Source organism: Bombyx mandarina, chromosome 05 (genome assembly GCF_030267445.1).
Source record: "Bombyx mandarina strain Sakado chromosome 05, ASM3026744v2".
Taxonomy (NCBI): domain Eukaryota; kingdom Metazoa; phylum Arthropoda; class Insecta; order Lepidoptera; family Bombycidae; genus Bombyx; species Bombyx mandarina.
The window spans coordinates 14,312,639-14,336,253 of record NC_143212.1 but is presented as its reverse complement, the minus strand read 5'-3'; the positions used below and the strand labels follow the sequence as shown (position 1 = coordinate 14,336,253).

The 23,615-nt window shown below is 34.6% G+C and overlaps 2 protein-coding genes across 16 annotated transcripts in view; one reads left to right on the top strand and one right to left on the bottom strand.

Moving 5' to 3' along the window:
* Positions 1 to 8,956: 8,956 nt before the first annotated feature.
* On the bottom strand, positions 8,957 to 18,707 carry PI31 (Proteasome inhibitor 31 kDa). The gene is made up of 6 exons (XM_028174165.2): positions 18,404 to 18,707; positions 16,608 to 16,757; positions 15,508 to 15,691; positions 14,293 to 14,383; positions 12,169 to 12,309; positions 8,957 to 9,186 (listed from the first exon to the last, which is right to left on the bottom strand). The coding sequence occupies exons 1-6, from the start codon at positions 18,545 to 18,547 to the stop codon at positions 9,048 to 9,050; spliced, it is 849 nt and encodes a 282-aa protein (XP_028029966.2). The 5' UTR covers positions 18,548 to 18,707; the 3' UTR covers positions 8,957 to 9,047.
* Positions 18,708 to 20,792: 2,085 nt separating this feature from the next.
* Positions 20,793 to 23,615, top strand: part of Khc-73 (Kinesin heavy chain 73) — a 147,722-nt gene continuing 144,899 nt past the window's right edge. For all 15 annotated transcript variants that reach the window (XM_089727450.1, XM_089727448.1, XM_089727446.1 and 12 more), the window contains exons 1-2: positions 20,793 to 21,004; positions 23,421 to 23,508. In XM_089727450.1, coding sequence (XP_089583576.1) covers positions 20,950 to 21,004; positions 23,421 to 23,508 — 143 coding nt within the window. In that variant the 5' untranslated portion in view covers positions 20,793 to 20,949. The remainder of the gene's footprint in view (positions 21,005 to 23,420; positions 23,509 to 23,615) is intronic.

Below are 23,615 nucleotides of genomic sequence, written 5' to 3'. Positions count from 1 at the left end.
AAATACTCCCACGAAACACGTGTTGTACAAGTTTTCCTTCGAATATTTTTCAAAACAATTGAAACTTGAACAATTCCATTATTGTACCTAGCAAGCGTTGGCGGTAATTATTATGGTGATCTCAAAATAAGGGCTTTATCATAGCTCATTTCGTTAACTGTCCCTAGTATTAAAGTAAAACGCGACTCTTTGTCATTTAGCTAGACAATAATTGTGGCCATAAACTAGAAAGAAAGATGATCAGTTGTCTACTTTAAGTCGGAAGGTTTAATTGATTAGCACACCTAAAACTGTCTCTACCCTTTATCTGGTACTTAGTGCCGGTTTTGTCTACAATAAAACCATTAGAAAAAGAAGGAATTTAAACCATCTTACTTAAATTATTACGATCATTCAATCATTATTTTTGTGAAAATTCAAAATTTGAATCACTAAGTAAAAATCTAATATTATTAAGATAAAAATGTAATTATATCAAGAGAAGTTAAACACCGATCATAACGCATGATGTTACGTGTGGCTGCTAATCGTGTCGTGTATTATGTTACAGTGTATTTATGGTTGGCTCGAAGTTTATTTTGACCCCCCACGATGTCACACGTTATGAAGTTAGTGTTCAGTTTACGCGACATTTCAAAGATTAAGAGCTTTTCTATCTACCTGTCTATTCGGTAATAAAAGCATTTTAGTAATAATTGTTCTAGTAAGTAGTTACCGTAAATTTGTAGAAATATTAAAATCAGCAGTTTAAAAATCTCAATAAAATCGATTCCACAGCCGAAGGCCAGTCACTTGCGCCGTATAGCAACATCATATCATTATATTAGACAGAAAATATTTCATCCATGATATTGATTCGTCTTAAGATTACATTTCACGAATAAACGAATGGCCTGATAATGTAATAGTATATTCGATAAACCTGCCGATAACGAATGATTTATTTTATATCTAGAAACTTCCTTCTGATAAATAAAATGAAAATCATGAAACGAAAAATTATTTGTGAAGATTTATGAATTAGCTAATATTATAAAATAAATAAATTAATAAAACAAATTCAGAAGGTGCGCTATGTATAGTTTCAAGAAGTGAACGCCTGACGTAGAGAACGTGGGTGGGAGAAACTGCATGCAATTCAACTTTCACAATAGTATAGCGGTGCATAATTTGAAACGCGTTACCGACGAACCAGAGGGCCTTGTTGCATTTATGTTTAATGCTTCAAATGTTTAATCACATTCACTGGGAGCAGTGTCAAATCGATCCATCCGCATCTGGTTATGAATTATTCACAATTCCACCTCAAGCCGTCCGCCCCCGTTACTCTTCTAGGTAAAAATCTTTTATGCATTAACTTTTCACCATCGGCTGTTGAATCTTGACTGATATAAATTAAAACGTCGTTTTATTATTAAAGCTACGTCGGTACCGGTACGAGGTAGTCGCTGATTTTCCGTGTCTGACTTTTATTGAGCATAACACTAAAACGATCGAAGGCCAGGGAGCTACATAGAAAATTAAGTTAACAAACAACAGTCACGTATATTCAAATCGATAGAATATTCCAGAAGAACAAATGATTCCTCATTGTAACAGACAATAAATTCTAGGGGGCCAGTTTTAAAAAATCTTATTGTTTAACCAAAGACTAGTTACATAAATTTCACAAACATGACGATATGGAGTATTGGATTATCAATGCAACAAACACCTCTTGGGTCTGATGCAACGGAAAACAGGTCGCGCCCTATTTCGTCAGGATCAATACTAGGTCATCGCATCTATCCAGAAATTAGATGAGGCAAACTTCGAAAAACACTTTCCAAATGAAGAGTATAAAAGTGTTTATTTATTACGTACATTATGAACTCTAAAACATTTTACAAAATCAACTTCTATAGGCTTTGTGCGTTCTAATAAGATTTACTCACATTGAGTAGATTGAAACATCTCATAATCGGAACACCATCAATCACAAAAGACATCAATATTTTTTTTGGATTACGTCACAAGAATGCCGAAAAATGGGAAAGTTCAATCGACCAACTTCAGTGATTAATTGTTGGGTACGTTTTTGCTTAGTGTAAGATTGAAATATAGATCGACAAATATTATTGATTTCTTATTAAAAGAATTATTTCAACATGCTCAAAATGTTACATAAATAACATATTCGGTCGACTTCTTTTCAAGGTCAATAATTACGCAACGTTTATCCGTAACAATTCATATCAATTCGATAATGATGGTCACATTCCAAAAGATATGTAACCGTTGTAACTACATATATTATCATTCTAATATCAAATTTTAAAACGCATCTTGTGAAATAGTTTCGCAGATAAAAATATAAATCACATCGATATGTTGACATTCAGTAATCTTGATAGTGACATTCAAATATAACCTTCCGCGTAAGTCGGTCAATGGATCTCATTGGGAAAATTCGTAGGATGGGGTTGGAAATTAGAGCTCAGTGAGGGAGAGTGACGTCATTGCTATGACGTGAACTGCGCATGACGTCAAGACACCAGACACTAAATTAAAATAATGGCATTTACATTGCGTACATTACTAATAGGATTGTATCTGAAGTCACTTTTGCATTTGTGAAGGTCGTCAGTAAGTTTTTACGTACCTAAGGATAATATTCTTAGGTATTCTTAGGTACGTAAAAACTTTATTATGTAATGTACACACGTTTTATGGAGTTTATTCCTTAAGAATCGATTTAATTTAAGGCACCTGACAAGAAAATTTTATGCGTTGAAAAACCATTACGTACTTTGTTAAGATAGAAGTAGTCGTCTCTCCGTCCGTCCGACCGTCTATCGCATAAACTTTATACATCAAAGTGTATTATTTAATATAATTGATGATATTTTAACCTTGATCCGCCTAGTCCCTAAGCAAACACCGCAGCCCATACACACCGCAACTGCATTACCTCGATCCTCCTTGAGACACGAGCTCTAAATCACAATTGTATTCAATTCAATACAACACCTTTCAAACTGGAATACATCACTCATACGGATTTACAATACGCCTAAAACCAAATTTACTTCCCAACAAATTTTCTAACCCCAACCATTTTCAATAGCAGTTCTTTGCCACTATTCAAGCTTTAGGGCCTCCATACTGGGTTCAAAATTTTTTAATGTGGCTAACAGCGACTAAAAATAACAGGACTTAAAGATCATTTCTATTCAGAGGATAGTAACGGGCTGTGTCGAGTTCGACCGTGATGGCAATCGACGTGACCTGACTCACTGACCCGGATTCTAAAGCAAAATGCTTCGCTCGTTTTGACCTGCTTTACCTGTACTTCCACCAATTTAGGGCTACGGTGGATTATTTTGTGCATTTGCAAATACTCTTGGAACTGTTTTATAGTTAAGATTTGTTTGAATATTTTTTTTGGCATTTCGATATTACTTGTTAGGTGTTCATTGGTTGCCAGAGCCCAGACATGATAACGGGAATAATACTACCTACCCACGTTAAATCAAAAAATTATTTTGTAAATTATATTTCTCTTTGTTTTTAATTTTACTTTTAGAATTAATTTATACGAGTAATTTCTAATTCTTTGTCTGAAATAAAATTCAAGATATTCAGTTTAACAGTTCACTTAGAAGATAAATTTTTGAATAAATCAAAGCTGTCAATGCTCTGTCGTGCGTAGAGCCAACGAACTATGTACATTTAAGGGACGGAGTGCGTCGCCCTCGTTCGAAAGTCCGTCTTCTAGGAGAACGGTTCAATGACCTCCGCCCTTACTGAATAACATATTATTATCGGGTTTTTGTACGGAGCAATAGCCCTTCCCTCGGAACGTGAAATGCCACATTCCTTGTGTCTCGCCAGATGTGGTCCTTTTTTTTTATAGTGCAGTTTGTAATTTCAAGTGCCACGGCAGCTATTCACTTTTTGTACGTCGAACAGCCCAGAGAATGCGCATGGTGACAAACTCATTGTAGTAAAAAATTAATAAGAGCTCGTACTATTATTATCTGCCAGTGATGCTATCAAACTTTATTCATATTTTATTCCAACTTTTGTATGTATGGTAGGTATGGATTTCTCTCGAACGATTGTTTTTATTAATCTAGATGATTGCCTATTAATCTTTATGATTGCCAATATTTACTTTTTTAATTTGCTGATTCTCCATTGCCAGTTCTCCGATTGGACAAACCCGATTTCTCAAAATTGCCGCATCAACTTCACAAAGCAAGACTGAACGCCTCATCTAATTTCATAATATGTGCATTCATTTGGCGCTAAAATAAAAGGCTAACCATGGATCATAAGTTTTATTAAGACTTGGCTACACCATCTTTAGTTTTTATTCAATAAAATTCACGCCACCCCTTTTGCCGATGCCGACATCTACGGATGTGATGCAAGGACTGCTATTAATAATACTATAGTAAACAATTTTTATTTTTCATTTAAAAAAATGTATTTACCTACCTTACCCTAATTTGCATTTCAAATAATTTTAATTTTTTAACAGAATCAAAATTCTACTTTAAAAAACGCCTTTTCGTAAAATTACCATGCAAGATTACGAATCATTTATTTGGAATGCACAACTCAAATTACTCTTTCATATACTCTCAATTTCAGAGATTCATAATATTATGATGAATCGACGAAACACCATTGCACTGTTTTGTTAATAAGAGATCGTGCGTAATCATCCGTATAACGGAGCAAACGCCTGCACAGGTTCAATGAACCTTGATCAGGGACAGGGTCGACGACCTATCCAGGTGAGTCCTGCCTAGTTATTTTTAAATTAACACTTGCAACCTGAAGTCATTTTTGCGATCCACATGAAGCCAGAGAGATTTAAGTCTAGACTCGACAAGTCACGTAGACAAAGACACGCTAGTGAACTCTGAACGGCGTAAACAATCATTGGCAGTATGAAAGAGCATTAAACTCTTTTGTAAATAATGGTTTGCTTTTAGAAGCTAATTATTATTTTATTTTATTCACTTACATCCTTTTCAAATGAAGCACTGTGACCGAAATTAAAATTTAATTGAAAATAAAAAAAAACGAACTAAGCTTTTCAAACACGTGTAAATAAATTTGCAAACGTGTTTTAAAACATTTTTATGTCAAATGCAGTTCTGGTTTCGCAATCTCATGACAAAGTGCATTATGTAATTTTGACGTACTTTGTTAACGTTTGCTTTCAATCGACACCATTATTAAACACGTGTAAGACTGTATTGACGTGATGTATGACGCCATGCGTCACGCTACGAAGGAAAAATAATTTGATAACATACGTATAAATATCTTTATGTGCATAATAATTACTATGATTAAAAAAGCCAACAAATATCTTAAAATTTAAATGAAAGTACTTTGAAGTAAATTACTTTGAAATGAAAATCTTTAACTCTTTGGAAATTAAACTCAAATTGTACAATATTTACTTTAAGTTAGTAAAATTATAAGTCTAATGCTGCAGTAGACAATATTCAAGAATTAATTCTGGCTTATTGAAATAACATCAAAACCACTTTATTTCCTGTCCGAGTTTGTTTTTGTTGTACATACTTCAATACAATAATAGTAACAGTAATAATGAAAATTACAATAAAAACATATTAAGTTGTATTTTTGACAATGTTATTATTGTATGACAGTTTTTTATTTTATTTATTTTCATGCCAGGCCTGGTATGTTTAGTGTTACCTTTTATTTAATGCTAAGTTCTCCATGTAATGTATGTAAAGACAAGAAGGGCTGATATGTTATATATATATTATATCCTAATTAATAATGCAAAGGGCTTCCTAGAAAATCAAAACTTTATTAGGGTGTGATAGGTACAGAAAGAATCTCATAGATACTTAATATTAGAGGTTGGGCTACTTGATCTACTCAATTTTTCTTTGGTAAAGCATAGTATTTTTTATTCTAATATGCAGTATGGTTTTGGACCTAGAATAAACAGGGCAGAGTTTATCCATTCAAACTAAAAACTGAGTTATAATTTACATAATATTTCATCGCCTATTTCCACTAAGTATATTTAATATTGTGCAATAAGACAATTTTAAACAAATGTGAAAATTTTAAAAATAGTTTTATTGATGGTTTCCAATAATAAAATTACATAGTCATTACATGTGTAAATATTATAAAGACAAAGGCCATTAAACAAAACTTAATGAAACAAGAGAAACTATAGTGACACAACTTTTAATTTTTGAAGGGAGAGGAAGACTGATCTATATCAAATCTCATGCTCTCATGTAGTGTCTACTATATGTACGTAATGTTTACAAATAACAAAACAAAGCAGACTCAATTCATATTCTGAAAAATCACAGACTATGTATTGGTTATCCTTACCACAAGTGTCCATTGGTTATTCTAACCACAAATGTCCACTGTTTAGTATTGAAGGCCAAAAGTTGGTTATTTATAATTATTCTTTAATTTATTTCTTTATTCAATTCTTTACTAAAACATTTTACTAATCTTTACGAAATTGGTATATGGAAGTATTACAAAGAAGTCATAACATGGTATTTTTGCAAAATTTAATGGAGTCTTTGTTGTTGGAATAAACTTTACTATGTCGAAATCAAACTTCTAAATGCTGCTTAGAAATTAACAGGTATAAAAGTATATGTTTGTTTTTCATTTCAATAGCAACTAAATATAGGTTAAGTCTTTTGTGGAATATTGTGATACTAGATAATATGACACACCAGCTGTGTATTTTTGATGATAATTAACATACTGATAATGCTTTTATACATTACAGGCGGATTAAAGTTTTATTTCAATCTTCAAAGGCTTTTAATTCAAATATATTTTAAGATAAGGTCCAAGATAACCTACCTACCCACATAGATACAATATACAATATTAGAGTCACGAAAGCAGTACATCATACTGACTCATCCTGCCGCACGTACGTCTGTAGCCATAAATGTGTAAAGTTTCACCAGAACCATCGCGAACAATAACATGTATGAAGCTCGATACGTGAGCAAAAACGTGTTTAACATTAATTAGTTTACTTTACCAGTTGAACAGTACTAACTAATTAAGCGGACGATATATAACAGATGTAAATGGATTAAAGAATGGTTTTTCATTTAGATCCATGACGCTTGCTGACGTTCGTACGTTCGTGGCTAATAGGGGACACGACCTTCGCGGCCATGGTTGACGCAATCTTTGTGCAAATTTTGAAAGATATGAAATACAATTTAACTTACCTTCACAGCCATACACATTGAATAGAAATTGAACGGTGGCAGCCGTGAGCAGCCGAAGAAATTCACCACACACGCAAAAACGTGTGCACCGCACAGAAAACTTGATGTACTAAAATTTTATGTTGCCAGCTTGGAATTATTGGATTTTATAAATTGCCACAGCTAAATTTTGCAATTATACCAAATTTAATTCACCAATTAGGTATACATAATCAGGCAGTTCTGTATGTTTTCCCATGGGTTTTTCAATCCTTTTTCATTTTTTAAGTCGCTATTAACGAGCTTGTGTTTAAACAATCGCTTACGTAAATCGCAACCCAATTAAATTATTCATTACCTAAACATTCACAAAATTTATTAATTGATATATAATTTTATTTTGAATACATATATACTTCATATTTAACTATATGTCGTGGATAACGACTTTTAGTAATATTAAGACGGTGGTTTTGATTATTATTTTAAATGATGAAATGTTGTTTTGATAAATATCACAAAATGAAGGGTAGACTCCGTAACGCCACAGTATAAAATGGCGGTACGTGGACAGAGTCGTGGCATTCCGTGTCAGAAAGTCATTCCGTCCGTCTCAGTCAGTGAGTCTCTGGCAGTCAGTCAGTCAGTCGGTCTGTCGGTATGTGCAACGAAACTGTCGGTTTATCCTGTCATTGTGAAAGTTGTGTGTTTTGAGTTTCAATAATTATTATTCAAAAGGTTTTATTGACTTTTTATAAACTGAGTTTAACCAAATACGAGTGATGACGGAAATTACCGCTTAGCCATCCCTGGCGCCGCCGCCGACATATATTTATAATTAATATAGCCTTATAACACAATCTCAATGTAACACATAATTTCTTTCATTGAGATATGATTGATGATTTATGTGTTACATCGGATCTGTTTTTCTAAATACGACAAAAGTATGAAATAAGTATAGGTAGTGTAAATAATGGGAGTTTTACGCTTTATGTAAAATTTTGTAAATCGTATATCTCTGCTTCCATATTCAGAGTAAATTAGGCGTCAAGGTCTAACGCTAGTATAGGAAGCGTAAATGAGATTATAGTAGATTTATGCAGAGTGAAGTATGCTGGATTAAAGTGAAGTGTGGTAATTTATGGCGCTGTTATTTTAAATCCTTCCACTTGCTATTAAGCCCCACCTTAATTCGCTCCCTTTTATCGGACCATTTTTAATAAACCTTTTTTATTCTACATAGGTATTCTAGTAACTTCGAGATGTTATAGGTACTAGATTCACCAGGCGAGTAGGTGCGCTCACGAGGCTCTAACCTGTGCACGTCGCTAACACTAGTCCTAGCAAGAGCAGTGCTTCGCAGAGTCTACCATCGGATCGGAAATGCAATCCACTGAAAAGATCCGGCGAGGAACTCAGTGGACTGTTAGCTAAATCAGTAGTTTAGTTTACTCGCCGAACCCTTCGTCGCTTGGGACAGGTTCGACGAGAACGGTGACCGGTGCTTGAGATACCTAAAACACCGTTAGTCGATCGGGAGGATCCGAAATGACGTGTATTATACACTGAGACAGCACTTCTACCCTTCATCATAACAAATTAAACTACCAGCATTAAACAATTGTGCTACTGCTTTCGTTCACGTAGTGGACGACGCCGTTTTGTGTTGTTAATGGCTTCCTGAAATATATAAATAAAAATAATTTGTGTTTAATTTAATTTGTATAACATTTTTATTACATAGATAAGTGTTTGTGTAATAGTATATATTACATTATCGCATATTCTCCAGAACACAGATTACATGAACATATTCTCATTAAAGCCTCCTGGAGGTGGAAGGTGATCAGCGTCAGGAGGTGGCCTTCTTCCCGGGATGGGTTCACCAACACCGGGGGGCGCAAACGGATCGAAACGTGCCCCGGGGGGAACCGCAGCTCTGTGAATTAATGTAATTTTTGCGTAAACAAACATACAAGTATACAGTATACATTATTCTTACATGCTTACGACGTGGGCCTGTCTATTGTGAGGTCCATTGTTGTTATGATTTTGTTTCGACAATGAATGATTTTATTCTTGACCATAACAGCATTTTGTAGTTCTAACAGCTATTTATTGTTATTTTTGTTTTGTTACATATATACTTAGTCTGGCCATAAATACTGTTACAATTAAAAATAAACAAAATATTACGTTTGAATTTGGAATCTATCATTTTTATATGATTGCTCATTGAGTTTTCTCATTTTGGCGCCAATACATTGTACAATATTTTGCGATATTAAAATGGAGTGGGGTGATAAAGAGAACCGAATCACTGTGATTGCATTACACAAAGTAGGTATGGAGCCAAATGCAATTTTTAAAACTCTCCATACGCTTGGTATTAGTAAAATGTTTGTGTACCGGGCTATTAATAGGTGCGATGAGACCTCGTTTGTTTGTGACAGAAAAAGATCTGGCCGTCCACGTAGTGTTCGTACGAAAAAGGTGGTCAAAGCAGTAAGGGAAAGAATTCGAAGAAATCCTGTCCGAAAGCAAAAGATTTTACCTCGGGAGATGAAGATAGCACCTAGAACCATGTCGCGTATTTTAAAAGATGACTTAAGACTTACAGCCTATAAGAGACGTACTGGCCATTTCTCAACTGATAATTTAAAAGAGAATAGGGTGGTAAAATCGAAACAACTACTGAAGCGGTACGCAAAGGGAGGTCATAGAAAAATTTTGTTTACGGATGACAATTTTTTTACAATTGAACAACATTTTAACAAACAAAATGACCGTATTTATGCTCAACGCTCTAAGGAAGCTTCCCAATTAGTCGACAGAGTGCAACGTGGGCACTATCCGACTTCAGTGATGGTTTGGTGGGCTATTAGCTATGAAGGAGTGACTGAGCCATACTTTTGTGAAAAAGGTAGCAAAACATCGGCACAAGTGTATCAAGATACCTTTCTTGAAAAGGTAGTGAAGCCCCTTAACAACACCATGTTCAATAATCAAGAATGGTCCTTCCAGCAAGACTCGGCGCCAGGTCATAAAGCTCGGTCTACGCAGTTTTGGAACCGAACGTTTCGGACTTCATCAGAGCTGAAGACTGGCCGTCGTCTAGTCCCGATCTTAATCCGCTGGATTATGATTTACGGTCAGTTTTAGAGAGTACGGGTTGCTCTAAACGCCATGATTATTTGGAGTCCCTAAAACAATCCGTACGATTGGCAGTGAAACATTTTCCCATGGAAAGAGTGCGTGCTTCTATTGATAACTGGCCTCAACGTTTAATGGACTGTACTGCAGGCAATGGAGATCACTTCGAATAAGCTTTTTATACTTTAAATTGTTTTATATTTATGTATTAAACTAACACACTGTAAAAGTAATAAATGTTATTTGCAATAGATTTTTTATTTATTTTTAAATGTAACTGTATTTATGGCAAGACTAGGTATAAATATTTAAACACCAATATATAAATAGAACAGGGAATCCTAGTTTAACGGTAAATTATCATGTGTAAAAAAAACCGATAAATCTATTAATTAAATAACTAATTTTCTTCTATGTTTGTCAAAAGTTATTCTTTTTTTTTGTTGGATTATTAAAAGAATTGAAGAGCTATTGTGATTCCAAAAATAGTTGCTATTGTTTGAAATATTTTCATTATAAAACGAAACAATCGCAATAAAGATAAGATAAGAACTAAATTCATATTTTTTGTACTTAAGTTTTTTTTTTCCTTTATGAGACTGACGATCCATCTTATGTTATGTGGTTGTGGAGCCCATAGATGACAACAATGTAAAAGCCGCCACCCCTACTTGGAGACGTGAGTAAGTCTCAGTTTTACAATACAACGGCTGCCCCACCCTTCGAACCGAAACTCATCACTGCTTCACGACAGAGAGTGGTGGTGCCTACGCGCGCAGGCTCAAAAGAGTAGTAGCAACTATTACATTGTACGAAATTTAAAATAATTATTTCGTTGTTGACTAATGCTAGAGGTACTGGTAGTATTGGCGACCGTCGCCTGATCTATTTCTATTTAAAAAAAAAACAACAAATTTTGAGTCATTGCTTGATTCTTTTTTGCTTAGATGGATGGACGAGCTCACAGCCAACCTGGTGTTAAGTAGTTACTGGAGCCCATAGACATCTACAACGTAAATGCGCCACTCACCTCGAGATATAAGTTCTAAGGTCTCAGTATAGTTACAACGGGTACCCCACCCTTCGTACCGAAACGCATCACTGCTTCACGGCGGAAATAGGCGGGGTGGTGGTACCTACCCGTGCGGACCCCCAAGAGGTCCTACCACCAGTGATTACTTAAATAATAATTTTGCGGGTTTGATTTTTATTACACGATGTCATTCCTTCACCGTGGAAGTCAATCGTGAACATTTGTTGAGTACGTATTTCATTAGAAAAATTGGTAACCGCCTGCGGTATTCGAACACCGGTCCTTCGCTACATACGAATGCACCGGACGTCTTATCCTTTAGGCCACGACGACTTAATACGATTTGCATAAGAGGTGCTCACTAAAAGTAGGTGTAGTTATTGTAAGCCCGCTTTGGTGGCTTACACAATCCTGTCTATTTCTGTCTCCAAGTATTCATATCTCAGAATAATGAAGGTGATCGTTCTTAGAATACAAACGAATACGGTCTGAGGGAACGGACACCAGTAACACATACGATCTGGTCTCTATGGGCTCATGGTTGGTTAACTTTTGTAAAAGGTATCTGTGTCAACCAGAAGCGTATGAAATAAATCAAAGAAGGTCTTCAAGAGTACTTATTGTTTACAGCCTTTTGATGGTAAACTGACATAGTCATGTGAGCGGATTTAGATGCTCATCTGCTCATCTTGTTGTCAATGAAAAATCTCAGATATGTAAGATTTTTACACAAACCTTGGCAATCCACCTGGAATACCCAGGCCTGGGTTCTCAATGTCTCGACGTGGAGCAAACGGGTTAAATATCATTCCACCCCCGAAAGGAGAGAACGGATCGAGATCTGAATGGCCAACGTTACGGCCAGGAGGAACTGCCCTGTATGAAAAATAAATTAATAATTGTCACTCATTTAACTAATATTTACTACTGGCAAACTCGTTTGTACACATCCCGGGGGCTGCATACCAAAAACAGACTAGATTAAAGCAGAGAAACCATAGTATTCTAAGTTTTTTTTTTAAATACACAAGCAAACAAATTCTGAAAATTCGTGATAGATGAACTTTTCCCCGATAATCGAAATGAAGCATTAAAGCTAAGACCCAATTTTGAAAATTCTTCCACGTTTCTTTACTAAAAAGTTGCGATGATAAATATCATAATAAAATTTTATAAAAAAATATTGCTTCAGAAGTTATTTTTTTGTTCCTACCTAAGCTGATAGCCTTGAGAGGCTATGTTAGCGTAACCCTAACTTTAGTAGGTGAGCTCACGGGGCTCAACCTGACGATGTTGCTAACACGAACCCTAGCAAGAGCCGTGCTTCGCAGAATCTACCACCGGATCGGAAACGCGACCCACTGAGAAGATCCGGCGAGAAACTCAGTGGGCTGTGTCTGAGAGTTAACTTACTCGTCGAGCCCTTCGTCGCAAGCGACGGGTTCGACAAGAACGGTGACCGGTGCTTGAAGTATCTAGAAGCACCGTTAGTGGATCGGGAGGATCCGAGATGACGTGTTTTGGGCGACGTCGACTGCTTTCCATTCTGTCCGCAGGATCGGGAATGTAGTTACCGGCGGCCACGATGAGAAGGTTCTCGTGTCGTGCCGCTTTATCGAAGTGGCGCATCGACGCCGACTGCATATACTTACTGGTGGACTCTAAGTCCAGGTCGTCATGGAGGTCGACGTTCCTGACGAACCACGGGGCTCCGACGGCTATCCTGCAAAAACGGGATTGAATGATTTGGAATGATTTTAAGTGTATGCGGGCCGCGTGAGCGAACACTACACTTGCATAGGTCATGACGGGGCGTATGCAAGTTTTGTAGAGTGTCACCTTATTTCTAAGGGACATTTTACTTCGCCTACATATCATCGGGTAGAGACGTCCTAGAATGAAGGCGGCACGGTCGCGTACCGTCTTGATGTGGGGGCGGAATGTCATCCTACTGTCGAGGGTGACGCCTAAATATTTGACCTTCGGGGCCCACGGTATGGGCTGGTCGAACATCGTGATTGGGCGAACGGCGGGGGCGGAGGTGTTGACGCGCCTAGTCGGGAGGGGGATGCTCAGCGTGGTGTTCGGAGGGCGACCCCTTTTGAAGAGCACCGCTGTGCTTTTCGTGGGGTTGATGTCGATGCGCCACTTCCGGAACCACTGTCCCATGGTGGTAGCTGCGGTCTGAAGTCGTCGATGAAGCAACGCCTTCTTCCTACACGAGTAGTAGATGGCGGTGTCATCGGCGAAGAGCGCCAGATGGGTCTCCGGAGACCGGGGTATATCATTGATATACAAACTAAATAGTAACGGGGAGAGGGCGGAGCCTTGCGGGACTCCGGCTGTGACGTGACGGGGCCGGGAACGCGTTCCCTAGAGAAGTTATAAAGTAAAAGCCGTAATTATATTACAATTAGGTCTTATTGTAATAGCACCCTATGTCTGTATTAACGAGTTTAAATTAATTTTTATCTGTAATGATGAAAACGTGGAAGTTTCAAAACAGAGGTTGTATTACGACCCGATTAAAAACATTGGCAGCTGAATCTACGCAAGCATAGAGCAGAATATCCAATACAGCAAACTATTAAGACGAGCACAGAAGGTTCACGAACGAATGAGGGTCATGGCTTGAGGAGAAATTGGCCCTTATGCTCCACCTGATGCGAAAATATTGTTCTAACAATATAAATCTTCAACCGCTGCCAAATGCAAGCTCGTGTATAAACCTATTTTACACCCATATTATATCAAACAACTGTAATAGAAATATATTATTTCGAACTCATACTATCAACCTTAGATTGATTATGGGTATAAAAGATGAGCCACTAGCCCCCGAAACCGAGCATTCTTTACCATAGATCTTGTGAATCGGGATTAACTCCGGGTCTGGGTCTGGGAGGAATTCTCAGTGGATCATCTGAAGGCCTTCTAGTGTTTGAATGATCTGAAATTTTTAAACATTTGACCTTGAGATAAAAATACGGTCACGTAAATCAGCACATTGAATTTCAGGTGGACCATAAGCTGACTACAGTCAAACTTAAAAAAAACTAAATGAAATGGAGTCGAAATATTTGAATGTATACTGTACCAGTTTATTGAATATTTAATAATCAAATAGCACATTTAATTTTATGTGCTCCCTTATTTTATTCAGCAATTTTAATCACTTATTTCCTTACGTTATTTACATAATTAAAATGGAAGATTGAGTTTAATTGATGTCGTCATGAGCTTATGGAACAGACGCACAGTGTACTCTCGATTTGTATGAATAACATTGTGTAGGTTTCATCCAGCCTATTTCTGTCGCAAAACAATCACGTATTTTGATTTAAAGAGTAGGATAGCTTTTGTATTAAAACTACAGACCGTTAACTAGAAAATCGTGTGTCACAGTGAGTGGTAGTACTCAAATTTATATATCTATAGGCACCGGTAGTCCTTTATCATCAACTGGGCCATAAGCACGTTCAAGCGTCTGTACAAGAAATTTTATAATCTTGAAACAGCAGTGACTGAATATCTTTTGCATGGCAAATAGGATATTCACATTTTTTTATTTTTACTCAACACAAATACATAATACTAAATTTGCTTGTGATGATTGTTAAATTTTTGTATGACAATATGAGAGGGGCGAGTATTATCTTTCTGCCTATTTCTGATACGCAGTAGTCTCTGAATTAAAGGGTCAGTGGTTTTGCAACTTAAACCTTATGTTTTCATAGGAGTGGCAATGCGTTGTGATGTTTATAAGATGTGCCATGCAATCTAAAATAATCATGAATGTGTTTTCTACTTGACACAAAAGGTCTATTATGAAAGAAGAGTAAATTGAAAACAAAAACTTAAAACATTAATTTAATTTTTCCTCTAAGTTCTACATTTAATATGTACTAACCGATTTTTTAATATTATCTAATAATCAAGTGTGTAGAATAGTGAAAGAGCTGTGATAAAATCAGCCAAATTGCACACTTTTTATATTCTAAAATCTACTTAAAGCATGAGCAGTTAGTTATAAGACTGAAAACTTGTATTACAAAATTTTTGTTTAAAAATTACCTGATGCAGTCTGTGTTTCCGAAGTAGCTGTTGGCTTGTCTGTGATGCTATCAATTAGATCTCGCTTTATAACAAAAATGAAATCTTTGTAATTCGGCATCATGACGTCTATGGTTCCATTTGATTCTTTCAGTATTTCGTCTATCTTTACACCTATGTTCGTAACAGCAAGGTCTTCAGATCTCTGTACAGAGTTGAGTATTTTGTTAATCGTATGTGGAACTTCATAAGAGACAACATCAATTCATGAAATTTTACCAACTCTTACAACATTCATTTACATACAATACTAGACTTGAAGACTAATAATGACAGAAGAATGTTATTATTATGTTTTATTATGAACTTAGGCATGTTGGGTAACAAGTGAGTTCACTGTCTGTCTGTATTTTTATACAAACTGAACTTAGCAATCCTTTTAATAAAAAAACAACAGGTACCTAATACATTACAGTTATTTATTGTTACTTGTAAACTATTAACCTTTGGTATTGGAGAATGGATCACTAATTTACACCAGTTATCTGCAGTAGCATGGTGTGATTTTTTAACGCGCTAGATAGAGAATAGATTGAAAAGAAGTTTAAGGACACATATCTACTAATCTATTAGATAATTGGTTATCATATGTTAAGTTACATTTTCTAACTAAAACATTTGTTGTGTTTTAAAAGAGCATTGATAGCATCATAGAAACTTTCTATATCATTTCAATATTTTTTCCTAGTTCGATTTTAATTTTTAATACCTACTAAAATTTGTCGTCAGCATTGAGAAAACGGTTTTTTTTTAGGTATGTGACAGAGCCCATAAATATCAAAATTTGTAAATACAGCCACCCACCCGCCATCAAATCAAAATGTATTACTGCTTCACTGCAGAAATAGACAGGTTGATGGTCCCTATTCTTATAGGCTCAAAATTTTACTTCATGCGTGTTTGATTTTTATTGTTTCATGTTATTCCTTTAAGCCTTTAGATTTTTGAATGTTATTTGTATTATTAAACATAAAGTTTATTCATAAATGCTCAGAAGCGTGTAATTTATTTTAGAACTCAGAAGAGTGTAACATAAAACTGGTTACTAGTGTCATAATTACCATTAAATTTACAATTAAATTTCCATCAGTGTTTAAGCCATGCAGAATATAGAGTTTAGATTCGAGAACATATCTTATTCTATAGTTCTCAGTCTCGTTCCATCCTTCAGGAAGTAGCTCACTTTTAGGTTCATCGCCAGTGATTGTTCTCTGAAATGAAATATTTTATGGCTTTAAACGACAGTAAATTCTTGTTCATTTTTTAAATATAAAAGCATTATTTATTAAACTGTTTATAATTCTATAAAAATTTTAGATTACTGTTTATTTACAAAAATAATAGTGCATGTCTTGGTCTTAGCATTGTATTGTTATGGTATTTCACAAATTACATGCTATCTGCCTTTTAGGATTCAAATCATTATAGTTGGTGACTACTTAGATAACATTAACTGTTTTGCATCAGACCTCATAAAAAAATTGCATGGATATTTTATACTGATATTTATAGAAACAGATTTTTGGCACATCTATATTATTAAAAACTAAAGATACAGGATGAACTTTTTCCTAAATTTTTAGTCATTTGTTTTATTTATTTGGCCCTTGCATTTATACTTCGTTTTATACATTGATTGTGTATGATTACTTTAGTATAAAGTTATACATATAAGTATTTGATTGTATTTTGTTAAGTATAAGCACATTAAGCACTGTTTAAGTTTAGTTAAACGCACAACCTAACTTACTGTCAGAAAACTATTCAATTATTCTTGACTTTTAGATTATTGTTAACCTCCACACACGAAAAAAAGTCATTACTTTCAAGTATTTTTGAATGTCTGTAATGTCATATATGTAATATATAGCACAGCTAAGGATAGGCAGAGCTAGCACAGGATATTCCAGAAGAGAGTAATTAAGGAAGACCACAACCCTCAATATTGAGGATTATCAATGCAATGAGGATAATGTTGTAGTTCGCAAAGTATAGTTTGAGATACTCTCATTATATTCCGCCATGACATTGTCGGCCGTCTTCTTCTGAATTCTTTTGCTTTTCTCCACTGCTTGTAAAGCACACATTTGCTACATATTATTTGTGCTTGGTCATACCAGTTTAGAAAAGTAATTAGCAGAGCTTAGTTTATTTTAGTGCCTTAGTAGGCGCCACCAGCATATGGGCCACGGTAACCACCAACATATGGTAAGTGGTTACCCTCGCTCATGGATGTCAGCAATGCCAGGATCATGGCCAAGTTGCTGTTTACTTAGTAGCCGCCACCAACATATGGGCCACGGTAACCACCAACATATGGTAAGTGGTTACCCTCGCTCATGGATGTCAGCAATGCCAGGAGCATGGCCAAGTTGCTGTTTACTTAGTAGCCGCCACCAACATATGGGCCACGGTAACCACCAACATATGGTAAGTGGTTACCCTCACTCATGGATGTCAGCAACACCAGGGGCATGACCAAATTGCTGTTTACTACTGTTTAAGCACTGGCATTCGCCTATTCAAGGATAATGGACACTACTCACGATCAGGTGGAACATAGGTATTACCTTCGAGAGATACATTCTAATTTGAAGAGACGAAAAAAGAAATTTATCAGTACTTAACTTAATGTAGTAGGGCTCAAAAATCAATACAAATGAAATCTATTTTAAATTTTGTGTTTATAAACAAAATGAAAGGACGTTGAATCTGCTGATTAATTAATTCCACTATAATTTCAGTAGATATACTGTTTACGTGTTTTGTTGTGTTTTAAACGACGCATTTTATATCGTATATAACTAAAAATTAGTAATGTGAATTGTAAGAATTCCTTGTTTGATTTTATTATTACCTCATCACTTAAACCGATGCTTCGAAAACCCCTCCTTGTTAAATTCCAGTGAATAAAAGCAATTATTATGTCAGACTGTTTTTTTATATCCCTCTCAATTGTTTTGAATGTTAAATCCCAGCCAAACAGCGGGTCTGATGCCATTTTGACTATAATAAATGTCCACTATGGTAGCTATATTTGATAGAAACACTTGTTAAATCCGTTCAAAGTATTTCAAGACAGCTGAGTTGTTGTGATAACTTCAAAAAAATGGTTCCCCTTTGTTTTGTATCTTAAGTTCACGCAATAGACATGCAATACAAATAGGGATGGCGATTCGAGATCGATTAATCGAAGAAACGATTTCTCGAACCAAAAGATTTTTTTAAATCGATATGTAGTTCTGAATCGATTCAGTGAATCACCCTTGAAAATCGACATTCGATTTTTTTCAGTTTTGGTAAAAACCATAAAATTATTCCCAATTAAGAATTTGAATTAATTTTTCAACCAATAAATAATCAGTGACCATATTTTTGCGATAATTCGATGCTCAGTTAACTTTACACTTTTTTGATTCCATCTCTTTTAATACTTATTAATATAATAATATTATATAATTATAATATAGAGGATAGAGGATTGGTTGAATGTACCCGTAATATTACGGTGTTGTCGGTGACAAATACACTTAGAAAATAAATGTCTTCTTTTAAACCTGAACTGATACTTTGATAATTAAAAAAAGAAAATTCTATATGTCAGTGGCGGATTAAAGGTCCAGAGCGCCCTAGGCAATCACTTTACCGGCGCCCCTGTACCGGCCATAAAGGGCCCTCATAATACTATAAATTTTAACTAGTTGTTTTTGCAATTACGATGACGTTGTATCATCAAACACTAGACTTTAGTAGACCAGGACCCTTGTACTTACGCTAATGTGCGAATGAAATACAAACAAACCCGCAATATTGGAGTATATCGATGCTTGTGCAATATCATCTATTATAGATTTAGATTATAGATCAGCATTTAGTTCTTAATCGTCGATATCTTATTTTCTTTATTCATTTAAAAATTCTGAGCTCGCGCCTCCCTTGTAACTACACGCCCTTAAGCACGTGCCTAGTTTGCCTTATGGATAATCCACCTCTGATTATTGTCATTATCGAATTCCCTGAGCTAAATAATTCCGTGATTTTACTGATAAGAGATCATTTATTATGTCATATCATATATTACATTGTAAATGCAAACTTATAAAAAATCCATTTTTAAGGAATCGATATTTTGGACCTCGAGTTTTTTGTGAATCGATTTATTAGGTTACGATTTGAATAAATTTAAAAATCGATCTTTTTCGTCAAGAATCGCCATCCCTAAATACAAATACAACGCAGAATCTATGAGTAGAGAATCTTGTTTATATGTGTATTAATATCTATGGTAGAGAAATCGCTAACTCACGCCTGAACCATAGATCTTTCTTGATTTGTCTATTTGCTAAGGCAAAGGGATCGGTAATTCAAATGAAAAAACAGTGAAGAATTTGAAAACTGAAACGGAACAAGAAAAATGAGATGCATTAATAAGAAATTGATTATGAAACTAAGCGATATGAAATGAAATTGAAGACAACACCGAGTATCAATGAAATAGTTTAAATTTAGTAATTCAGTGGACTCTTTGAGTTTACCCGAGAAACAATGCCTAGTGACTAGTGACTATTTTATTAGTGTTCACACTTGTGCATGTGCAAACATGATAAACAAGTTAAAAACCACAATTCTAACAGTTTAATTATATGTTTATTATTGCGTCTAAGCTCTAGCTCATCACACACAACATGGAAATATATTAAACTAAATTAGCCAATTATGAAACGTAGTTTGCTAAAAGCTTGTAAATGTAGACAGTGGCTCTTACTTAATTCTTGTTATTTGTCTTTATGGTATAGCAATAAACCTTCCAAGACAGTCCCAGATTACAACATAAAGATAGAAAGAGCATTCATGTTAAAGATAAAACGTTTTTCGTCATTTTTCACTCGAGATGTCTACCATAACTTTATACATACATATTTATGTACGAAGTATTTTATAAATGCTTAATATGAGAATATAAGTCTCAAACAACCAAATTTCTGGTTCTTGAAATCTTTATGTCAGCTCTATTTTAAAATATGTTTCAAAAGCCCGCCAAAAAACTGTCAATCAAATGGCCAATTGCGAAAACCGATTTTAAACGGAAAATGATTTTGTAACTATTTTTGTTGAGAAAATCAAACTGGTAACTTTATAAATTTATTTTAAGATCTAGCCTTGAAATTTTCACAAAATTACGGTTTTGACAACGGTTTTTCGGTACCGGTTAGTAACTGAACATGCAAGCATTTATTCGTAAAAACAATATGGCCGACAGTGTCATTTCGGGGACGTCGTGATCGTAACGTGAAATAATGAATTTTGTAATTCTAGAATATGGGTGAATATGTGCAGTAAACTTCTTTACTATCGTGAAAAAAGTGTTGTGTTTTGATTCTATTTGTGTAATTTGTGTGCAAAATGGCGTCGGATAAGATAAAAGTCGCGGTTCGTGTTCGTCCTTTTAACAGGCGAGGTAAGTTAGTTTCATATTGCATATAAATAAAGAAATCGCTATCGCACAGGTGACAGTATATGCTTTTATCTCTCTATATAATGGCCTCTATAAGCACGATAAATATTATTATAGAATGTAATAAGTTAAATATTTATGTAGCACTAGTTAGGAAAAGTAGTATTTTTTCTTGTTTACTAATCTAGATCAATTGTTACAAATATAAAAACTAGTTACGTAGACAATAGACACATTTATTTTATTTCATTTAAAACTTTCGGTTTTTAGAATATGAACTTTCATATATCTTTAACAATTTTAATATATCTTCAACCACTAATAAACTATTAAACCCATCCTGATCATATTTATATAGAAAAAAATCTCAACATAAAATTATATTATTAATATTTTTTGAAAGTTTTTACAGTAAAATGCATCAGCATGTATGTGCAAGCTTTTAATTTACAGAATCAATAGGTAACAATAAAAAGAAGTAAGTTCACATACAGTAGTATAAATATTAGATTTTTGCAAAAAAAAAAACAGTAAATTTTACAATGAACCACTTCAAGTCAAATGCTAAACATGTTTCAATAACAAAAAAACATTCTTTCTATCTTGTTTTATCACAGTAAATGCTACAAATACTAATAAGTATTTTATTCATAACTTAAACAGCAAGTTGAATTCTACAGTTTTAAGAGGGCCTTCAATAACATTATTCTTATCATCTTTAACAGTTTATGGGAAGACACTTTGTTAATGTAGGCTTTAGAAGCACAAAATTTATCACTTACACACATCATAAAACTTACACTTAATAAAAAAATGCTTAGATTTTTTAAGCCTTTCTTCAGTATCTTCATTCAACATTTAAAGTGATAGGACATTGACAATTTACAAAATGTATATATTTTTATGTAGATTGTAGCAAATAAATTTTAAGTACTTCTGTAAATAGAATGGCAGTTTGCAAATTCAAATCTATTTTTTACATGTAATCTATTCTATATCTATATAGTACAGTTATTGCTAGGTAGCATGAATTCACAAATAAATAGGAAAAAACCTAGTAATTAATATTATTTGTGGTAGAGCATCTTGAGAGTCTGCCTGGATTATACCACTGAATACTGACTATTTATTTTTGTTGCCAAACAGCTATGTGGTTTGCTTTTGAATGCCAGTTAAACTGTTAATTCAATGCAGTTACATGAGACTTACACTTTGTGTCTCGGGGTAGGTGGGGTCATTTTTATTTTTTATTTTTTATAAATTTATTTACTTATTAGAATCTTGTTGGCTTTTCTTCAATTAACGCGCTTGATGAAAATAAGGACTAATAACCTTTTATTTATTTAAAAAAGTACTGTCACATCACAAACATTTAACATTGAAAATAACTTCAACTATTTAATTTATGGCCTGATGCATGTGACAATAATGGCGTACATAACATACCTTTAACTAATACTAATTAACAACTAATATCCTAAAAATCAACCATATTTAAAATTTGTAAGTAATTATTTTTTTTTGCCAAACAAAATTCAGAGTCAGTAAAACAGTTTGATTTGAGGTGACATTCCAAAACGGGATTGGAAGCAGCGTGTCGTGGACGCGCCGGTCGACCTCGCCTTAAGTCATTATTATGGTGGTCTATATGTTTTCGCGCAGACGATAAAACAGTATTAAGCACCGCCTGACCGTTTGAAACCACGCTCCTTGTGAATGAACTTGACTTAGATGATAAAGCTAAATTCAGTAAGACAAAAACATACAAGTAAAGTGGCGACAGGAGATCGCGCTAAGTCCGCGTAGGATATGTTATATCCAGGTGTGAACTCGTTATGTTTCTACACCAAGCTTTAGGATGCCAATTCAGTAGGCGTAATATTAAGGTCCAAGCCCATGGTTTTATCAATTTTCGTCATCACAGAAACCAATGTTTTCAGAATATTAAAATTTAAAATAAAAAACTGTCGTAACAATACTAAGCCCATGGTTTTATAAGTTTTCGTCATGACACACGAACACATTTCGAAGCCAATGTTTTCAGAATATTAGAATAAAAAAAAGTTGTCGTAATAATACTGTTTTTTTTTTAAATACACTGAATGAACTCAAGACTACAAATTTATCTGAATTTAGGTATACACTGAATGCTAAGAACGATGTTCGACTTAACTGAAATCAATGTTACAAACGAAAAATTAAATTAAGAGTTTGTTAGAATTAACACATCAATTAATCTTCCGTAAACCGCTGATTTGACGAAAAGAAATTAATTTGGATCAATAAAAAATATAGCCTTCTAATGCACATAGTTTTTATGTGTTCAGATTGTCCAATGTTCATAAGCGACTCACAAACGAGATTTCTTATTTAACTAATTCGTATCTCGTAATTTCATTACATTAAAATTTTGTTACAGAACTCGAACTCGGCACACTATGCGTGGTGGAAATGGAAAATCAGCAGACCGTCTTACAATATCCAGTCTCGTCACACGAAAAAGAAAGGTAAACGAATCGACACATTCAATTTTGTTCCTAGTCGTCCAGAATTATGATTCGAAATGTCTTAGAAAAATGTTGAATTATAATACATTTTTCGTAAATGTACTTTG